The 15,023-nt window shown below is 38.4% G+C and overlaps 1 protein-coding gene across 12 annotated transcripts in view; it reads left to right on the top strand.

The window, feature by feature from the left end:
- Positions 1-10,145: 10,145 nt before the first annotated feature.
- Positions 10,146-15,023, top strand: part of msi2b (musashi RNA-binding protein 2b) — a 231,529-nt gene continuing 226,651 nt past the window's right edge. For 6 of the 12 annotated variants that reach the window (XM_053239635.1, XM_053239637.1, XM_053239632.1 and 3 more), the window contains exons 1-4: positions 10,153-10,345; positions 10,686-10,726; positions 11,006-11,087; positions 11,652-11,736. In XM_053239635.1, the coding sequence (XP_053095610.1) occupies positions 10,284-10,345; positions 10,686-10,726; positions 11,006-11,087; positions 11,652-11,736 (270 nt within the window). In that variant the 5' untranslated portion in view covers positions 10,153-10,283. Of the gene's footprint in view, positions 10,346-10,685; positions 10,727-11,005; positions 11,088-11,651; positions 11,737-15,023 lie in introns of all 12 variants that reach the window. The other 6 variants (XM_026924101.3, XM_026924105.3, XM_053239636.1 and 3 more) reach the window with 5 other exon arrangements.

Below are 15,023 nucleotides of genomic sequence, written 5' to 3'. Positions count from 1 at the left end.
TGTCATTAAATACAGTTTTGATTATTGCAAAACCTACACAATCTTCTCTAAACTTTATATACATGATATTTCCTTAAAAAAAGGGAGGAAAAAGATAATGTTCCGGTGTTGGTTTAAAGTGTTGCAGATGTAAGTTTCTGTCAGCAGGGGGAGGAATAATACAGGCTTTATTCTGTTAATGAATAATGTATGAAATAACACTGTCCTGGGTTAAATACAGTTCTCTTCAAAAGTATTGGAATTGGCTGGGCCAATGCTTCCCCCCTCCGCGCACACACACACCCACACACACACACTGAAGACATTTGTGTTTGAGATCAAAAGATGAATATGAGATGATGGATAAGAATTTCAGCTTTCATTTCCTGATATTTATATCTAGATGTATTAAACAACTTGGAGCATGGCACCTTTTGTGGCAGAGCACCCAGTTTTTAGCTGAGCAGAAGTACTGGAACAGATACTTCAGTAGGTGAAATGCTTGCTCATATGGGTCAAAGTCTGGTGGTCAGTCTAAAACCTTCCACTTTTTTCCCCCGATCAAGTCCTTTTTTGTTGTGTTGGTAGTGTGTTTTGGGTCACTGTCTTGCTGCACAGTGAAGTTCCTCTCGATTAGATTCGGTGCATTTCTTTGTAAATTAGCAGACAGAATGTTTCTGTAGACTTCTGAATTAATTCTGCTGCTACCACCATGAGTTGACCACCCATTGCAGAAGCAGCCATGCAAGTCCAAGCCATAACACTACCTCCACCATGCTTCACTGATAGGCTTGTATGTTTGGGATCATGAACAGATCCTTTCTTTCTTTTACTTTCTTTTTCTTTTACTTCGGGCTTTCCATCACTTTGGTAGAGGTTAATCTTGGTTCCCGAACTTTTGTGGCATCTCTGTATTTCTTTGTGAATTCCAGTCTGGTTGTCTGAATCTTACTGCTGATGAGTGGATGTCACTTACTGTGTTTTTTTTTTTTTTTTTTTTTTTTAAGTCACAATGTTTGTCCTCAACTGCTGTTGTTTTCCTGACCAACCTGTTTGATGTCTGGTTGTTCGTACAACAGTGGTATTTTTCTTTTTCAGGACATTCCAAATTGTTGTATTAGCTATGCCCAATGCTTATGCAATGGCTCTGGTCAATTTTTCCCCTCTTTCTTCAGCTTCAAAATGGCTGGTTTACTCTCATAGATGGCTCTCTGGGCTTCATGTCGGTTTATCCTTTTTAACAACAAATGCAGTCTTTACAGACCAAGGGCTCAAACCAATAGTAGACGTTCAGAGCTATTCACTGTTTATACAATCGATCTAACAGGGCACACCTGGGCAACAAGAAACACCTGTCAGTCAAAAGCTGACGTTCTCAGTTGTTTACCACGTCTAGATGTAAATATCAGGAAATGAAAGCTGAAATTCTGATCTATTGTCTCATTCATATTTTGATTCATCATCTCAAACCCAAATGTCTTCAGTCTATAGCAAAATCGAAAGAATTGGCCTTACTGTTCCAGTACTTTCGGGAGGACCATATGTGCTTATGTTAATACATGTAGTCTTACCTACTATACTGGCTCTGTAATTGGGGCACACATCAAATCCTCTTTTGTTTGGTTCTGTAATCAAGTACTCATTTGCTTTGCTCTATGTGGAGATTCCTGTCTAGCCTGCAGAAGCTGTACATTTATTTGAAACATTAATTGCTGTGCTAATGCAGGCTTTAGTGTAACACCAGGCTTTAGGACTGGACTGCCTGCGTACAGCTGTTTTTCTCAACTACAGGAGAGCAGTGAGCAAGCCAGTAACTGATTCCAGTTTTTAAGTCATTTTCTGAATTGACATCATCTGTTCACTCATTGGGCTTTTCATCAGGTAAATCTACCATGCAGATTACTCTGTAGCTATACAATGACTTTGGTTTAGCCCATCTGTTACTATACACAATTTGTCAGCCTCCCTCTACCTCATCTATTAATAAAAAAGGACCACCACAGGACTAGACATTATTTTGGTGGAGGTCCATTCTCAGCACAAGTGTCACTGCCATGGTAGTGGTTGTTGTGCTGCTATGATTATTATTATTATTATTATTATTATTATTATTATTATTATTAGGGGGCCAAGCACTGAAGGTGCATAAGCACCCTATTGTTATTGTATGTTTTCTTCTTCTTCTTCTGGCTAGGGTGTCTATGGCAGCCCATAGAACTGCCTGGTAAAAACTTGTGAAATTTGGCACACTGATTCACCACATTTGGCGCACATCATCTTGAGACCTGTCTGAACAAAAATTTTCAAAGGAATTTTGATACTCAAAACTGTTCTCCTGTAACGTGCTGGCAAATGCAAAAAACAGGATGTGAGGGTGTATCTCAGCAATGCATCTATGTATCATCAAGAAACTTGATAAGTATCTTCAGGACCATGCCCTGGATGTACCCAAGAAGTTTTGTGACTGTTCCACCTTGTGGTCAAGAACTGTAACAACTTTTATTTTTTTCCTTGTATCATTTGACGAGTTTGTGATAAATTCACACTTCATTTTTTCCTATAATTCCCTGGAGTATGCAGAAGTGAACGCACACCATCATCTGTAATTCAAGTGTACTTCCTGTCGACCATCTTGGATTTTGTTAAAAACTGTTTTTTTTTTCACTACTCCTTCAAATTTTCTCCAATCATCACCAAATTTGGCACGTCATCTTCAGAATAAGTTTCACAAAAATTATCAAAAGAATTTTGAATATTCCAAAGGGCTTGCCCTAATCTGAAGGTGAAGCCGCCACACACGATTTGAGGCTGTATCTCAGCAAGGCCTTGCACACTGACACGAAACTTGGTAGGCATCTTCAGGACCATGACCTGAAGCTATGCAACAAATTTCGTGCCAGTGCCACCTACTGGTCAAAAGTAAGAATAACAAGCTAAAAAATGCTAATATCCAACTGCCGTTTTTGCTAATCCTCCTCCAAATTTTGTCCAATCTTCACCAAATTTGGCTCACATTATCTTGATACATATCTAAACAATGCTGCTGCAATGCCACCCTACTGCCCATTTGTTCATCTAGACCTTTCCTCGTACAGTCAGAGAATTCCATCACTGTCTATGGTCAAAACATACACATCATGAGTGAAACTACAAATGACTCTTGAATCCCTTTGCCTAAAATTTTGGCTGTTTTCCTGTGATTGCTTAGACTAAAATTGTGTCTGTGAATGTGTGGCTCACCGAGTCTGGGTGCTTGGTACCCGAAAATGCTGCTTGCAGCTTTAATTATTATTATTATTATTATTATTATTATTATTTTAGCTGACACTGAAGTGTTTAAAATTCCCAGCAACTCTGATGTGACTGATATCAATTTAACAGAACCATGCACACTTGTACTGCTAAACAGTCTTTATTACATAGTGTACAAAAAATGACATTTTTTGACATATGTTGATTTGACATGTCACAGATGTAGGTTTCTGCCACTAGAGGGAGGAAGAATAACACAGGCAAAGTAACGTGTACTACAGTCAGTAATTGGGTACAAAGTAACCCATATGAAAAGAGTACCTGATAAAATAACCAATAAGTACATATGTTTGTTTTATAAGTACAAATAATATTTGCACAACATAATATATTGCTTGAAAAGCGGCAGGCGTAAACCTTGTTTGTTTTGTTTTGAGTGGCGGTGTGGGCAGCAAGGTGCTGAGGAGCTTGGAAAGGGTTTCTCTTTAAACACAATGTGAACTGTGATCACCATTCCCACAGTGAAGCATGGTGGTGGTACCATCATTTTGTGCGGATGCTTTTCACAGTCAAGGACTGGGAAACTAGTCAGGGTTGAGGACACTGTGCCCGAGGTTCACCTTTCAACAAGACAACAGTGCTAAGCATACTGCCAAAACTACATTGGAGTGATTTAAGACCAAGAAGCTGAATGTGTCAGACTAGTTCAGTCAAAGTCCAGTCCTCAATCCAAGTGAGAATCTGACTTGAAAATTGTTGCTCACCAAGTCTCCATCCACTCTCACAGAGCTTGAGCAATTGTGCCAAGAAGAATGGGCAAAACTATCAGGATCCAGATGTGTGAAGCTGGAAGTAATATATCTAGCTATTACTATTATAGCCAAAGGTGGTTGTTGCAACCAGTAAATGTCTCTGTTTTTGTTTAGTTAACATTTGTTTATAATAAAACATATTTTGCACCCTCAAATGTTAGATATATTTTTTAAACCAAATGGCAAAAATTTGGTGGGCAAAATAACATTTTGCCAAAAATGGCAAAAGAAAAAGTCCATTTCCATTCCAGCTATAAAATGTAGGTGTCACGACTGGGAAGAGAAGGCAGATGCAAGTGCAGGTTATTTATTGTGAAGAGATCAAATAAACCAGTAAGACTATGAAAACAAAAACCATGAACTTGAACTGTGGAAACGAGACAAAACCATCCAGACTACAAGGAATACTGTAGCGCGCACACACATGACAACAAAAGCTTGACAATGGAACGTACAGAAACCAGAACTTAAATAGGGGTGCTGATTAGGGGTAACACAGAACAGGTGTGAGTGATCAGTGGGACATGGCCATGGTCATGGTCATGTGACATGCTGGGGCTGATGGGTAATGCAGTTCAGCACCAATCCAGCGCTACAGTGACAGTGGGACAGTTCAAGGACAGTGAATACATATAAAATTACTGTATATAGATCATTTGTCACAATTATGTGCTCAATATATATTGTTTCTAAGTGCAAAATTCTGTATAACTAATTTAAATATTTAATGTCACTATATACTTGCTATATTTTCTTTAAATAGCAAGTGACTCATGTTTCTATTGCTGTTTCAGATAACAGCCTGTAACTCATGCATTTGTACTGGATGGCATCTGTAAATGTGCAAAATGACACAATGCAATTGTTTATCGTTAACTGGCAGTACTGCAATTTGAAGAAAAAAAATGCTACAGTGGTTTCCAGAGGGTCATTACTTTCATCCCCTACAGAGGGACTCTTCAGTGTTCTCTCTGTGAAGGATGTACCCTATGGAGGGAGTAGGGCATAGTCATGATCAGTTTTGATTGTACCACAACCTTAGTATGTGCTCTGAATGTGCCTTAATACAATAACAGGACATGACCACAAGATGGTGTGCCAGTTCATCATTTGAACATCATCATCAACTCTGAGCACTTGAGCACCACTTGTGTTGCAAAGTAAATTAATCAACTTTATGCCTGTCTGGGTTCTCGGTCAAATAGAGGAGCTGCATGGCCTTATAAAGCTCAGATGGTTCTAATGAGTGCACTCAAGCACATATGCTGTTCATTCAAATGCCTTCACTTCATTTTTTCCTCATCACCAGATCAATTCAGTTTCTAGAGGTCACTGCAAGTCTTTTAATTCGGTGAAACAGCAGGTTCCTCAACTCTGAATTCCACATATAATGAGATACAATAGGGAGTTAGACATATTCATTCATGCGAATGTTATATATTTTATAGCGTTCTCATTTCTTTGAGAGACCTTTGAAAGGCTGCAGAGGCATATTGGATTTAAATCTAATCTAATAAGAGAATAATAATTTACACTGTATAATAAAACCTGAAACAGCCTTCTACTGCCAATCGTGAGTGATTCATAATTCCCCACTATTCACTTACAGTCCTTTAATACAATTTTGTCAGCACAACATTGTTGGAGAGGATCACGGAGGTTCACAGCAACAATTAGTTACAGTGCATCAGGATTTGCTACTGTGTCTGAAATCCATTATAAAGTTCATTTTAATTACTGAATTCTTGGAAAAGGCCTTCAGAAAGTTTTATATCATTTTGTTTGTTTCTAGTGGCAGATCAATTGCAAAATGTTGAGAATCTCACTTCTCATTACATTCTGGATAACAGTGTCTAATACCCATCAGCACTCAGGCCTGTGTTTCTTTGCTCTCAGACAGCAGTGAGTCAGGCAGAGCTCGGATGTTTCATAGCCTCTGAGTAATCTGTAGTGCAGCAGTGAGTGAGAGATGGCTCAGCAGCGATGGACTTTGAGGCTGAGTAAGTGAATATACAGATAAAAGCATGGTAAAGGCCTTCAGCACCCCTCTGTATACAGGCTTCATCTGCTTACTGAGCCGCCTCACACAGGAAAAAGCTCTGCATATGTGTGGAAGTACATGTGAAGGCTTTTTCCAGGCTCATGAATAGAGCAGCTGTGTTATTGCGAACAGGGAAAGCACCGGAAAGGACAGTGTTCTTGTCCTTGATGTGAATGAAACTAAGCTCAGTGAGTAAGAGCAGCCTTCACTGCAACTCACCGCCTGTGAAAAGGGAGTTATACGTCTCCCATAAAACACTCACAGAAAAAAGAAACCTTTAAAACTGCATATCAAATTACTACACAGTGACCATAGTGTAGCTCAAAGAATTATTCTGAGTGTTGAGAGTTTAAAAAAATGTACACACATATCTGAGAAGTTTTACCATTTTTATGATTTTGTTGTTTTATTATTTTTTCTGTTATGAAACAAAAGAACAGTACAAAACGTACAATGAATTTCGAAACACTTCACATTCATACAGGTCATACTGCATTGATTTTCTTTTATGATATGAGGTTTGGATTATAAAATAGTCATTACTCAAGGTCAGTGTGACATGGCATCATATTGTAACATCATTGCTGATATAGTATTGATTCCCACATTATTGAAATTGATTTAATCTATATTGAACTCTTTATTAGATGTGCACACTTTTATAACTGACACCATCATTACTGTTGCATCTAATGTTAATTGACTGTCTTGTTATTACAGGATAAACATAAACAAGATGGCTTTAGAAAAAAAATCATTATCTTTTGATAATGATTCCCAAATACCCAGTGCATTTATAATTTTTAATCTACATGGCACACGTTGCAAGAATGGTTTCAAATAGATGAAAAGTCACTGTATAATAATTGCACTACTTCAACAACTCTACGAGACACTCCTTAGACACATTATTTGTCATGGTATTCATTTATGTATTGAAGGATTCCCCCTCACTTTGATTGTCAAATTCAATTTTACAGATGTTTGGCACATTGAATTTACCTCTAATTGCAAAAAGCACAGCCTCTAATTGGACAAAGCTCCGTCATGCACTTAGTCTTCATTTTAATCACGAGCTCTGGATCTGACGTCTTTCTGCACTGTTCCTGAAGACTTAATGGACTCTTGGAAACATTACAGATAATGGTGGGGTTGCAGAATAAATTAGCATTTACTTTATAAGCCACATATTCATGTACATGCATTTAAATCATCTGCTGATTTGTAGTTCATTTACATTCATCAAACCAATCATTACAAGGGTATGTCACAGATAACGTGAATATGCATGGCACATACCATTAGGCTAATACATTGAACAGGAGAAACTTACTGTTCATATGCTAGGGTTTGAAGCTTTGTCTTATAGCAATAACACAGTTTGTGTGGAAAATGAATTGGTTTATGGCTGTAAATCCACTGGGAGGTGAGAATAACGCATAATATGGTTTAATATAAATTCCAGATGATAAAGCTTAATTTTCTATTGACAGTCATTTGTTTCACAGTAATCAAACCTCTATCTAATATCAGAGGAGACATTAAACACTTCAGGTGCACACTTGTGTACTAGAATTAGATGCTAGATGTTATTTTCAGGTTAATGCTGTATGAAAGGCAACCATTTTAAACAAAATATGCTGCTGACCATTATGCTTATCAGATCTTATTATGATATTATGCCATTTAGATTACTGTAAATAGCCTCTAAACCATTCTGCCAGGCCTAATCTGAAATGTAATTATGTAGTACATTACAGTGAAATGGAGCAGCAGTAGTGGTGCTTATTCCTATTAAATCTGGAAAAACATTTAAATCAGGAAGAATAAACTCTGTTTAGCATTCTCTCAGCATCATGCCATTTACTATTGTCAAAAACTATTGAATTATTATAACATATATATATATTTTTTTAATGTTATGTTCAATATATGGAACTAATAGAATTTTGATCTGACTCAAAATTATATTAGATCCATATATTCAATGTTCTCAGTATTAACGTATTACAATAACCATAAAGAGCTCTCCATGAGTTATAATGCTTGCTGGGACTCTGAGAGGCATTTTTCCACTTTAAATCAGCTTTAAGTAAAAGATGTCTGAAAGAAAAAAGGTCTGGAATGAGAGAGATGTTTTGTTTCAGACTTGGGCCCCATAGGTGCTAGTGTGTCAGTTTACCAACAAGCAGCCTGCCAGGCAGTGAGGAGAGACGCTGGAGTTCACCTGCCAATCAGTAGCATCTCAGCCACGCTCCTCTGGACATTAACTTGATACGGGTTCTTCACTTCTGGTGGTGAATATTTTGTCTAGAATCTGACTCGGGGAGGGGAGAAGACAGAGACGAGCTGTCTTTGGCCCACGGAGCTTCTTCTTAAATGGACCTGCGAGAAATAAACTGCCTTCAGTGTAACATAACTGAGTATCCACAACCCCTTCCCTGAAGCCTCTCTTTTTCACTATTAAATGGAGAGAACTTTCTTTCACCTTTTACTGGATAATAGGTTTCACTTTCATGATATGTAGAATGACATCATATATATATATATATATATATATATATATATATATATATATATATATATATATATATATATATAGCATATATATATATATATATATATATAGCATATATATATATATATATATATATATATATATATATATATATATATATATACACACAAGTTAAATAGGTCTTGTTTCATGCTTCTGCTCTCCAACTGTATGCTAGCCATGCATAGATAAATTCAGATATTGGCATGGAAAGTAAATATTAAATTTATTTCCCCATAACACCCAGGTTAATTGTTATTTGGGTTATCTTACTGAATATCTCATGTGACAGTTTGAGTGTAGAAGGATATAGAAGCCAACCAATTAAAGCTTTTCAACACACTTTAGGTTTCCAATATTTATTTGCTTGTAATGCATTCTGGCCTATTTGCTCTAACATCTATAAGAATAGCTCTGATGCTAAATTGATCTCCCACAAATTTCTGTGTCATGTGCAAATGCAATCTCTAAAGGCTTACTTCCCATGTCTTGAAAATTCTAACTTTCAGTCCAGACTCCTTGAGGGTCTGTACTCCAGTTAGGGGCCCTGATTAGACACTATTCCCCATGATGCCCCTTGTTATCTCAACTTTCTAAACAATAAGCTTATATAAGCTTAAGCTTGGGCTATCTGGTCTTTATAAATGTTACACACAATACCTCCTGTGATAGCACTACATATTAGCTACATATTCAACTTTGCACATAAACACACTCTGCCACTTTACATGGCAGCAGCAGATAATTGTCTGTCACTGTCAGCCTGAACTTTTGCGCTATTATACCCCTGCCTGTAGTGTCAGTATTATTTAGATTAATAACCCATGCTGCCTTTAAAGCTTTCACATATAATTTTATATTGCACATCACTTCCTATTATGTGCAGTGTTGTATTATTTCTATTACCTATTAATTCTCTATTCATGTAGCAGTGGGAGACGCAAACCTAATCTCACTGTACTCTATTCTGTTCTGATAGTTATTATATAGTAGAGATTGTGTTAAAGGATCCTCTTGATTAATGGAAGAAAAATAAATATCCTGACATGGTATTCCCAACTGCTATGACTTAGTTTATAAAGAATTAAGCATATACTCAGTGTTAAACTGGACTTTTAAATACAGATTATTTTAAGATGAACACCTGGCCTGGAAGATTCTCCTCTTGGGCTTAGTTTGGCTCATTTTTGTTCACACTGGTGTTTAAATGGAAACTGTAATACTAATAAAAAAATATTACTAAAATAAAACAGGTCTCACGATTTGTGCTGGATCTCCTGGGAAAGCTGAAAAGTATTTATTCATATTAAATAGACTTGTATTGCTGTTAATGGTGACGTAATGGCCGTGTGTCTAGTGCTCCCTACGGCCACATTAGAATAAAACCAAACACCGGCGCCGTGTTGTGGGCGTGGCTATCGGCGCTACGTCAATGTATTCGGTTTGGAGTGACGCGCGCTGTGACTCCGCCCCGCCTGTGGAGAGGGAGGGGGGCGGGGAGTGGGAGGAGTCAGGCAGAGCTGAGCCCACGTGTGACGCGCGCATTCCCGGCTCAGTGCGATTCGCTTTAGCGGCGCTCCGGGCTCCGTTCGCTCTGACTGCGCGCCTTTTAGTTTGCTGCCTGTTTTTAGTTGGGTTAGCGATGGAGGGAGACGGGAGCCAAGCCACGTCCGGGAGTCCGACCGATTCGCAACACGACCCAGGGTAAGAAGGCGCAATTTTATTGTAACAGCACTTGACTTCACTCTCATGTCATTGGGCGCGAGCGCGTTCAAGAATAAGCAGCTTGTTTGAAAGCGCGCTGGTCGGAGCGCTGCAGAGCACGAAAGCTTCCGGCTGCTCTCAGCTACACCTTTGTTTGGTTTGTATTGGAGCCTGGCCTGCCCCTTTACCACATAGCTCAGTCAGGGCTCACAGCTCCTTTCCACATCCTACTGTCTGCGTTTAGCGCTGTTTTTGGGGGGGCTAGCTGAGTTAGTTAGCTCCACGTCAAAATGGCCGATGTGACATCTGGACTCACTTCTGCTGTGTTTTCCTCTTCCAGTAAAATGTTTATCGGTGGCCTCAGCTGGCAAACTTCACCAGGTAAGAGCATTCGCTGGTCTCTGGGCTTTGTGTAGTGTTGTGTTGTGTTGTGTTGCTGGATTAAATGCAGTGCGCTGTACGGGACGCATCGCCCGCCAATCTCTAATGCTTCATTTCTAGTCATTTGAAGTCCTCTATTCGACCCCTACATGCATTATAGGGGGCGTTTAAACACACACACACACACACACACACACACACACATATATATTAATGCACTTGTTCGAGCCGCGATCGGTTGCTTATGTGCCTCTCCTCTGTCCCTTTTCCTCCTTCCAGACAGCCTTAGAGACTATTTTAGTAAATTTGGAGAAATCCGAGAATGTATGGTGATGAGGGATCCCACCACCAAGCGCTCCAGGTAAATGCAGTGCGATCCAGTGTGTGTGTGTGTGTGTGTGTGTGTGTGTGTGTGAGGTGAGCTCAGTGTGTGTGTTCACTTACTGCGTGTCAGGAATGGCAGGAACACAGCGCTACACTTTTCCAACCTACTGGATCACTGAATGCAGTGACATTGAGTTTCAGGAGCAGGAGCGCGCGCGCGCTCTCTCACGCACGCGCACACACATAAACACACACAGACACACTCACATACACACACACTCACTCACACACTCGCGCATACACTCTCACACATACACTGAGTGCTAGTTCTTATTTAGCCTGCTGTTTTCCTTAAACACACACACACACACACACACACACAGTGTTTTTTCTACTCTAAACGCAATGTCACTGCCAGTCTCATCAGCTGCTCACATGTGTTGTGTGAAAGTTACCAAAAATCTTGTAAATACACCTGAAACACAAATGAATGAAGTTTATCTCAGTAGGCCTAGATGTTCATCTGTGTTTTCTCTCCCTCTCTCTCTCTCTCTCTCTCTCTCTGTGTGTGTGTGTGTGTGTGTGTGTTTATTTTTTGCAGGGGATTTGGGTTTGTTACGTTTGCAGATGCGGCCAGTGTAGATAAAGTTTTAGGTCAACCTCACCATGAATTAGACTCAAAGACGGTATGTGTTCCTTTTCCTTGTGTTATCTTTCTGTGTAATCATTTCCTGTCCTGTTTGACATTTCTGATCCTGTATCACACACACACACACACACACACACACACACACAGAGACGACAGGAGGCTCTTGATGCAGATGCAGAAAGGTGGCTCGGTAATGAACTCTTTCACCCCATTCCGTTTGGCTTGTATCTTGAAAGGTCAATAGGAGCACTGACTCTTTGTGTTTTTTTACTGAATATAGCGCATATTGCTAGAGATGTCCGATGTTCATGTTTGACGTTTGTGTGTTTAATCAGTATTGCTGTTTTGAACCGGTGCCAAGTCCAACTAAGCTGCACACGGACAGTGATGTATGACTTGAGTGCCTGTTTTACACTTTAGACACATGTGAGCCGATCTTAATCCGTACATCACCGAGACACGGTTGCACATCTGTCACTGCGGTTTAAGAGTTGTGCAGTTGTAAAGATGCATTTGTGGCTTCTCTGGATTAAATATGGCGCATGTTTATTTGAAGGTGACCGTGTGCTTAAGAGATTGTCCTATTCATTCAATTATGTTTTAACAAAATATAATGTTTTTTTTTATTCTAATATGATTTTATGTCTATATTCATTTTTTTCATGTCATTAATAACCCATTTATTACTTTCTTTCTTATAATTTTGTCAAAGATACTCCATTTACTAATTTTTTTTGCACACATTAGAAAAAAATATATAAGATATTTTAAACATCTGATATTAAGGTTAGGGCTTTTATATTTCTCATGGGTTCATTAAAATGTAGCAAATACAAATATCTGCCAGTCTGCCAATTTTCTCAGGGTATTTACTAGAGACAGGCAGCTTATTCTTTAAAAGCAGAACCATGTTTCTGTTCGTCACACTGCAAGCAAGATTTACACACTTTCTCCAGAAAAGTGAATTTCTTAGGATCGCTGGATCGGTCCGTTTTGAAAAGCGCACCGAGTATGCACTGACATTTTGCTGTTCCAGGGCCAGTGAACGTTTCACGTTGTATTTCAGCAGCTTTATTATTTGGAGATTTGTCATTGAAAGACCAGTAGGAGTCAAGAATGAGTAAACTTTGATTTTGAATAGCGAGGCTGTGGACAAACAGCTCAACATCATTTCCTTACCAGTAAAAAAGAACCTCAACATGAATGTGCTGAAGGAAATTTAGAGTGCAAAAGTACTTATGCTGAAATCAACAAGGGATTATGTTGCTGTTATTTCCCCAGGACTAGGTGTTATTCTAACCGTAATTCCCGGTGCTTACTGTAGCTCTTCTATGTCTTTTTTTTAGACTTGACAGTATATCAGAGTGGTTTAGAAACATGGGATTGAAATAAATACCCTGATCAGACAGATTTCTGAAGGAAGACTGGCAAAACAAACCTGAATGAACAAAATATAGGTTGTGTATTATAATTATAATTAATATGTATATTATATAATACGAAGATTAAAAATTAGACACAGAATAGTTATAGTCTTTGTGTAAATTAAACCTTTATAAGAATTATAAGGATAAGGCCACCCACTGATTTTTTTTTTTTTGTCCTTGGTCAGTATAATTTTAAATAATCTTTAATAAACTTTAAATTGAATTAAAGTTTTGAAGTCTGAATTTAACTAACTGCCCTATTCACATTCCCATTATTTTGAAGATCGAACTGCTGTTTTGTTCCTAATGTGGGCAATATTTTGCACTTGATTTTCTGCTGGAGTATGATTACGTGAGGATTTTAAAAAAGACGCAGCTCTGTGTTTGAGTTGCTCAATTGAGGTTACGATGCTAAATTAGTCTTCTGCAGATTAACCTGTTAAATTTATTTCATACACCGAGAGCGAGGTAAATTACTGTGAATAATATTGTTGCCCTTATTTTAAAGCAATCATAAGTATGTTCTATTAAAATGTTAGAGAATATTAATGAACATTGCAAGCATGATATGTGAAGAGAAGAATAATGATGATGTATGAAACTAGGAGTATGCAACTGACAAGCCGGACATATCACAGCCACGCATTGGTTAAGTCAGTAAACTCACAATGGTGGCATATTTAAGGACACATGGCAAAAATGAGCATTACCCAACATGCCCAAAACCCGTCTATTTTAGAAACTGGGCTGTTGTATCTCTAAATCCTGTGCCTGTCCGATATTTCCGACAACAAATCTGGGTCAGTTGCGTTACGTAATCGCTCTGTACAGACATACCTCTAGGATTCTGGCACAAAAATAAAAAGGTCAAGTTTTTTTTTTGCAGTGTTTTTGAATGAGCGGTGAAGAACATGAAAAGTACTACAGTGAGCATTAGCAGCCATGTGTCCAGGATTGAGAGAGATTGAGATCACGAGGACGGCAGTGATGGTGGCTAAAGCAGGGATTACTGCGGCTCGGATCGTGATGTCATACCCTGAGCTGAGACACGGCTCAGTGGTTCAGTCCTGAGGTGTGTGACCTCATTCATAAAGGTGAAGCTTGGAGCTTAAAGGCCTGACTAACGCAAGAGTAGAGAAAATAAAGATGGAAAAACTAAAGAGCGGAACACTCAAAATGGCAGCGCAGTGAAAATCCTGCCTAAAACCATACTGTTTAATCTTTCTGTTTACTAAAACAAAGCTCCATCAAGTACATTCAGCCTACACTTACTGTTTCTTTCTCTCTTTCTTTTTTTTAAATATTTTTTGGTTACCATTTACTTTGCCATTCTGTTCTGTTTTACTGAGATATTCTCCTATTTAATACAAATCTGCTACACAATATTGCCTAATTAACTTCATTTTAAGCGTGATCGTTTCCATTTTGTGTGCATGTTTATTTTATTATCTATGTATTTAATATAAATTATTTATTCCTTTTTGACTGTTTGTGTTGTATTTCCTTTGTGTCCATATATTTTTTTTTTAACCACCCGCCTCACTAGCGCTGGCAATTTCCGAGGTGCTGAATGTATGAGAATAGATATGAGCCGAGCAGCACAGCAAAATGTGAGACACACTTTAGTATTTCACATTTGATTAAAAATGGTTACATAAGCTGCAGATGTAAAACCTGGAGTGAAAATTGCATTGTGTGTTGACAATTGGTTGCCGGCTGCGGTCCTCTCTAAAAGCAATCTGTTTTAGATTAAACACTTTTCTGGATGAATTAAAGTATAATAAAAACAGCCTAGCTTTTCCCTTGGAAAGAGTCTTTAAAAGGCAGTACATGTTACATTCTATTCAGACCAAATTCATTCAGCGGAGGACAATTCCTACCCCAGAAAAGCAAAAAG

The sequence above is a fragment of the Pangasianodon hypophthalmus genome, chromosome 14, assembly GCF_027358585.1.
Source record: "Pangasianodon hypophthalmus isolate fPanHyp1 chromosome 14, fPanHyp1.pri, whole genome shotgun sequence".
Classification (NCBI taxonomy): Eukaryota; Metazoa; Chordata; class Actinopteri; order Siluriformes; family Pangasiidae; genus Pangasianodon; species Pangasianodon hypophthalmus.
The sequence above is the reverse complement of the archived record's forward strand: the minus strand, read 5'-3'. Positions and strand labels throughout refer to the sequence as shown.